Raw genomic sequence first — 7,439 nt, forward strand, 5'->3', positions numbered from 1 at the left:
CTGTGACATCACAACCATGACTAACGTGCAGTGAAATGGCTGGTCCCTTTGGGCCAAAACGTAGGCCTGGACCTTAATTTACAGTAAAGTCCATCACAATCGAAGTACCGGTCAGATATTTTCTCCAAATGTTTCTGCTGTACTGACTTCTATGTACAAATCTGCCTACCAACTTTGACAACATAACAAATGGTCTATGTCTAATCAGCACAAAGACAAGAATACATTTCTTTCACCTTTCTTTCTTCCAAACCTAGGGGGTGATGGAGGGTACGATGTTCAATTGACTTCAATGCATGACTAAAATCATCCATACCAAGTACAGGAGTCAAAACATAGCATCAGCTGCCTATTATGTAAAGAGGTTTGTTGTATGAACGCAGGCCCTAAAGAGAAAAACCAGTTCCACTGGTCGCATAGTTCTCGAATCATCTGTTCATCTGCATAGACGAGACGGCTGGACTGGCTTAACGTGTTCTATGACAGAGCGCAAAGAGTCTACATATGGCATACAGACAGGCCGCCATGGTAAAAGCAGGACAGAGTCAATGAGAGTATTAGGACAATATAAACAGTGGCGAATGTTGAAAAGCAGTTATAACAGGTTTTGGCTTGTTCTGAAAATGCCATAATATTAATGGGACTATGGGAATTATACATGCCAATCACCCGTTAAGTGAAGATGAAGCTGAAGACAAGCTATGAAGCTGACCTTTCTCATTTGGCTTATTCATAACGAAAGCATGTCACTATGCAAACAAATCAAGCCCTGAGTTCTTCCCACAGTAATCCAAAATGCGGATTTTGCACAAATCTGCAACTAGAGATACAGAGTGAAACTGAAACAGGAGGCAAGCGGTATCATTTATAACCTGATGAAGGGTTTCAGGTAGATGGTGCTGCTGTGAGTGCTATTATCTGTCCACTTTTCATTGATAACTACACAGAGGCCAATCATCTGCCCGGTAGAATCTGTTCTAGGTACTGTTGACCTACAGAAGGCACAGAGAAGCAAATGAAGGCATAAACTAAAACCTGACACCCGGCTGAGGGCGTTCACTCGAGTGGCCTGAGTGCAGAATTCACTAGGAGTCCACACAGGCCTATGAGCTCAGGTTTCCAGAGCACAACAAAGGTTAACTGAGATCCTGAAACTACTGTAAAGGTAAAGAGAAGGTGAATATAGGTGTATGGTCTCCTCCTTCGTCCCTTAAAAGGGAAATTCCACAGATCTTTCAAACATTTCGCACAATTAAATCACTAAGATGCCATTCAGAGTGCTTGGATGTAAAACGCTTGGAGTCAGAGTTCACAGTGGTGGTGAATGGAACCAGACATCTGTGAAATATCTAATGTCTCTAAAAGCCCCCATACAGAAATCTATTACATGAAACGGCTGAGAATACTCTGCCTGACACCTGTGACATTGTTTGACGACATTCCTGAGGGAAGGGTTTTAAAAGCCATTCACGGTCGAGGGGTACATGCAGGGCATTATAAGGCAAAATAGTCTCCAGTATATAACATTTTTTCCCAGATCTACTATTTTAGCATCATCAACATACACATAGGCCTAAAAACTTAAAAGACATATGTAGGTTCACTAGTGGTATCGGACAGCAAATAAAAAGGCTATGTTTCATAGACATTGTGACCCCTGGTTCCCATCACCACCACTGTAAAGAAATCTGAGTTGGTAAATTTCTCTACAATGAAGCATTTGACATGAAAAAGCTCCTAAGGGCTTTATTCACATCTCAACCAGTGAATTATATAGATATTCTGAGAAAACCGGTGGAACTCCCCTTTAACTGCACAACGTGGTGATGTTGTTATTGTCTAACAATCAAATTACTGTTATTCATATACTAGTCCATTACTCACTGAGAGAGGAGGCGCATAGGGAACACCAGCCGGTCCACACAAGCCTCAAACTAAGTTACAAGAGCTCTTTGACGCTTATTATCACACATACAGACGTTTATCGTTTCTTTTTCCAGCCTGTTTCCTTCAAAACAGTCGACACGAAGCGAAATATGCTCATATGCAAATGTAAACAAGGTCAGACAGACAGCCAAAGGTAGCGCAGCGTTAACTCACCATACTGAGCTGCTGCTGTTGTCAGACAGACGCGGTTCCCTTTATAACAGTCCGTTTTGTCTCGACTTCGCCAAGTAAGTTATCCTCGGTCTAAAATCACCCTCGTCGGTATTTCTGGAGGAGAAGGGACGCAGAGATCGCGGTCCTTTGTGTGAAGTAAAGCTGTAAAAGACGCTTAAAGTTCTCTCCTCAGTACCTGCCTCCTCCCCGCTCCATGCTACTGAGCTTAGCAACGGCAACGCACACAGAGCAGCGGGATCACTCGGGCTCTTTCCCCGCCCGTTTACAGACACGCCCCGCCCCCCTGCGCTGGGATTGGCTGGGACCAGACAAGTAGCGCCGGCTTCCGAGAGCGCCACGCCCTCCGGTGATCTCTGAATTAAAAAATAGAAAAAGTACAATTTAAAAATAGAATTGTTTAAATATAAATATACATATATATATATATATATGATATCAAAAGTCAAAACTACACTGATACATATGGAGTTTTGTTCGGACGAAATTATTTAAATAAATTATGAATAAATTTATTAAATACATGGCGTAATGTGACCATAGTGAATTTAAATAAGTAAATGTGAAATATATCTTTGATATCTTTGAAAAACTGTAGATTTTATTTATCTGTTTGTTAGTTTGTTTATGACACTTCTGATCTCTGTTTTATATATATATATATATATATATATATATATATAAACACCCTCCCCAGGATTTTGTTCCAACTTTTCGACTTCTCTAAAAAGTGTTTAAACAGTTGGAACAAAATCCTGGGGAGGGTTTTTACATTTTGGACCGGGATTACCCAACTCTCTCTCTCTCTCTCTCTCTCTCTCTCTCTCTCTCTCTCTCTCTCTCTCTCCCTCTGTCTGTCTGTCTGTCTGTCTATCTATATATATAGCAACACACACCCAGCATCAGTACCTTGGGGGGGTTTCCACAAAGCTGGATTCCTCAGTTAGCCAGATAACTTAAGCCTAAAGATGAGGATTGTCCAGTAAGACTGTCCATCACCTCTTTTCCTATTGGACAAGCTTGACTTTGGACTCTGTCTAAACTGAGAGATTCAGCTTTGTGAAATACTCCCCTGACCCTCACTAATGTTTCTATACCCAGTGTAAAGCCTTGCCAGCAGAATAGAGGCTGTTACTGCAGCAAAGAGGGACAAACTACCTAATAATACACTTCATTTCAGGAGAAACGCTGCTTGAGCAGGTATCTACAAAGGTTTGGACCTGTACTGTGAATGTCTTTTAAACTCAGATTAACAGCCCAGCTGGATAAAACAGAGCCAATGGCGCCATCTGTCGGTTACTTATATCAACACATGCCTGTACAGGGCCGGCCTACACTCACCAAGTTCACCAGCAGGGGGTACTAACTGCCTCATCCCTGTCCCAGAGGATACACATGCGTTCTCGGGGCTTATTGACGTGTATCTGCCTTAAAGGCACAGCGACAAAAACAGAGTAATTAACTCAAAGAGGTAAAGAAAGTTCAGAAAACTGTGAAGTGAAAACGAATAGAACTTCACAAACATCGTAAGTGGACTGTAGACGAACAGAACAAAATGCAAGATGAATTCAGATGTAGGTCCTTAAAATTCATTGGTTTATTAATGTATGTTGTCACAGAGCTGCACTAGGCATGTTCGCTGTATTGAGCCACTGAACATGAGCAAATCAGAAAAAACACACAACTATGGGCAAAAACATCATCTCACCAGGTTTAAAGCGCGCATGAGTCTCTCCCAAACACACACTTTCAAAACCAGCCTTGAGCGGTCTCTCGCCCTCAACATCTGCATACTGCTGTCCTCACCAAACCGCAGACTTAGAAGGGGCCGCAGAGCTTATGGTGCCTTTTAGAACAGACCTTTACATTTGCTTGGTTCTGCAAAAAGAGGAACTTTTGTTGTGCTTGGTGCAGCACAGACTGGGTTAGAGTCCTGTAAAGTTACCAGTTTGGAGATACAAGGTTTGTTCCAATCCATCCTTTATCACGGATATCCTTAGGCCTCCTCTGAAGGCCTAGAAGGCTCCGAGGATTTAGCTCCTGATTGTTTCTTTGGTTTTAAAGTTGGCACAGTAAAATTTTTATGCAGATGAAACTTTGAATGCCGGCCGATATTGAAAGGAAATTCAGTAAAAGGAGAATCTTTACCAAGCTGTTCTACAAACACACCAAGGTCATTAAATGCATCATCATACGTCTGTGTGTCAGGACAGAATGTCTCGACCTGCAGGTACACTTCTTGACAGCCAGGTCTTGTTCAGCTGTGGTTTCCTGTTTCGTTCACACCTCATCTGCATATCATTCTCAGAAATCTTGTTTATCTCTGTACTGACCAGCTGCCAGCCATGCCTGCTTCTAAGTGTATAAAAAGGCCCTTCCGATCCAAAATAAATGAGTGTGTCTCAGAACTTTGATGCACGTGTGTGTGTCTTTGCTTCTTGCGCACTCCCGGGGCTCCGATGGAGAACAACCAGATAGAGAGAGGTCAAGGTGAGATCAGATAGGGACAAAGGAAAACATTGCTCACAGTTTGATGTCAGAGAGTGGGATCTCTGTCGGGAGGTGAGTACTGATCTTTCTTGCTCATTCTCATAGGAGCTGCATTATTGAACAGATTAGGGGATACACTTAGTCTGTTTGTGTTATCTGCTACTGGTCAGGCCAAGTAGCGACGACCGATCCCAACCTCCGTTCTGTTTGTTCTCTGAACAAAAATGGGAGATAAAACTGTAAAACCTGAGGCCCAGTCCCAGTTCCTCTTTTTACCCCTACCCCTTGTTTTCATGTGTCACCCTAACCCCTTCGACCTGAGTTACAAGGGGTAGTGGTTGAAATCTTGCCCTACAAAATGAGACCCTTAAATAAAAAGAGCATCACTTCATTAACAGCTACTGGTGCTGCTCTGTAGGCGACCCTGCCCGTCTGCAGTGACAGCAGAGGAGGGGAAAGTTCAGCTCCTCACTGCTGGGCTTTAGTTACAGTTAGGGCATCGCCTGCTTCTAATTCTTTGGTGACATGAATCTGAAGTCAGATATTCTCCAGCTTCTTGTTTGAATTTTCCCGTTCCACCTTAAATGGTGCAGCAGTTACATTCTTACTCCAGGCGTCAGAACTGCTGGACTATTTAAGGTGGAATGGGAAAGTTAGCTGACGAGTTACCGAGACATTAGCATGCTATTAGCAATTTTTTGTGCTTCTTATTAAGAAAAGGACCATAATACATTAAAACAACATTAAACTCACATAAAAAAAGGAGAAAATTCTCACATAAAAAACTGGGACACCATAACCCTAGATGTGAACATGCAAGACGGAGGGCTAAGGGCTCGGTGGTAGGGGCAAGGGGTGAAATGGGAATAGGGCCTAATTCTGGGGAAAGCCGAAGGGACAGGATGCACAGGAATAATTTAGGCGAGTGCACCGTCCTGTGGATAGACGGACAGGTGGGATGGACAGAATGATCTCTTTTTTATTGTGGTCAGACATAGCCAAGAGACGGATCCTTTGAGCATGTCCAACAACATGCATAAGAGATGGTGTCGGGAATCCCAAATAGGATTATGAATATATGGATCATTGTCTGGTGACATGGAGTAAAATGAAAATGGAATGGGATAAATATGTCACCCTAAATGAGCCATAACAAAAAGTCCCAGTGAAGTGCTACCACACTAACTTCAATGAATCTGACTTCCCTGGTCCCTTTGGCTCCTCCTCAGTACATGAGGCTGCTTATGACAGGATTCGCTTAACTGAAAACATTCTGACTCCAGGTTGATTAGCTTGCAGGGTGAAACACTAATTCTGCTGCTAGTTCTCTTCCTGACTCCGATTCTAATTCTGATGTAGAGGATGTGACGGCTGTACCATCCGTTCACTCTTTGTCCCGGTCCTTCTTTGTTTTTGCCTTTTTCTTGGTTTCCCAGTGCTGTATTTTTGTATATCTGCCATGTGCCTTTGTTTCCTGTGACATATGCTTTTGTTGTCATGTTGGCTCCTCCCCATCCTGCTCGGTCTTTACCTGTTCTTTGTCTCCTAGCCCCGCCCTCTCATTGATCTCAGGTGTTTTTCGTTTTCTGTTTTCAGTATTTATACCCCTGTGTTTGCTCAGTCCCTTGGTCTTACATTGTCTATATACCATGTTGCTGTTTCTTGTTTAGGGCTGGTTTACTTTGATTTGTCTTGTCATGGATTTATCTGTTCCACTCACTCCTGCCACTGTGTTTTTGGACTGTTTGTTGAATCTCACTTAAATAAAAGCAACTCACACTTGCGTCCTGCCTCAATGCCTCTTACGTGACAGAATAGTCCATCAGATCCAGCAGGTTTACGGGAGCTTCAGGAAGCGGTAATGGCTCAGGGGCGATTACTGGCATCACACAAACAACACCTGCAACAACTCATTCGCACCATGGAGAAGCTCATTCACTCCTTCAGAGCCTTGCAGCCACAATCTCCACCCCGTAACGGTGGGAAGCAAGGAGGCAGACGCACATGCTGAGATAAGCGACTTTTATTAAGTGTAAATCCAAAATCAGGGTCAGAACAGTCCGTGGTCAGAGAGCCAATACGGAGAGCAGGAGGTACAGACATGATAAAAATGAACACAGAAATCCAAACAGGCCAGAAATAAACAAAACACATTGAACACAAGACTTACATCAAACATAAAAACAAGCATACATCAAACACAATCACACTGCAAAGACCAGCACTAGACTAAGGAAAACACAGGGCTTAAATACAAGAGGGCTAACATGTGGGAAACAGGTGGTAACAATCAGGGGTGGAGTCAGACAACAAGGGGGCTGGACTGAACTAAAACAAATGCACATGGATGAAAAAGTAAACAGAAAGCACATGGACAGTACTGGGAGAGACCAATTGTGACACACCCCCGGCTGCACCCTCCAGCTCCGCCCCAGACCCCTTTCCCACAACAAGCCCTCTGCCAGTTTCAGTCCCACTATCCAACTCAGATAAATATGATGGATCCCCTGATTTATGCCAAGGCTTCTTAATGCAATGTTCACTTTACTTCAGCCGTTTGCCGGTTTCTTCGAGTCTGACTACGGAGCGATTGTTTTGTCTGTCTTGCTGGTGTTTTGAACCTTTGCCTGACCTACTGGAATCTGCTTTTGCTTTTTGTCCCTTTTGCTCTGTCTGCCTGGCTTTTTTGGACTGATCTCTCTGTTATGTCCTTTTTTTGCTTTGCCTTTTCACATTGAGTGTTGGACTGCCCTTTGTCAATAAATCTACACACGAGGTAGAATACTGCTCACAGCACCTGGTATAATAATAATAAATGTAATGAAACATTG

General features: G+C 43.2%; 1 protein-coding gene across 2 annotated transcripts in view; it reads right to left on the reverse strand.

The window, feature by feature from the left end:
• Positions 1–2,334, reverse strand: part of myo1ea (myosin IEa) — a 122,065-nt gene extending 119,731 nt beyond the window's left edge. For both annotated transcript variants that reach the window (XM_017711660.2, XM_017711659.2), the window contains exon 1: positions 2,101–2,334. In XM_017711660.2, the coding sequence (XP_017567149.1) occupies positions 2,101–2,103 (3 nt within the window). In that variant the 5' untranslated portion in view covers positions 2,104–2,334. The remainder of the gene's footprint in view (positions 1–2,100) is intronic.
• Between the last annotated feature and the right edge of the window lie 5,105 nt (positions 2,335–7,439).

This window comes from Pygocentrus nattereri, chromosome 25 (genome assembly GCF_015220715.1).
Source record: "Pygocentrus nattereri isolate fPygNat1 chromosome 25, fPygNat1.pri, whole genome shotgun sequence".
NCBI lineage: Eukaryota > Metazoa > Chordata > Actinopteri > Characiformes > Serrasalmidae > Pygocentrus > Pygocentrus nattereri.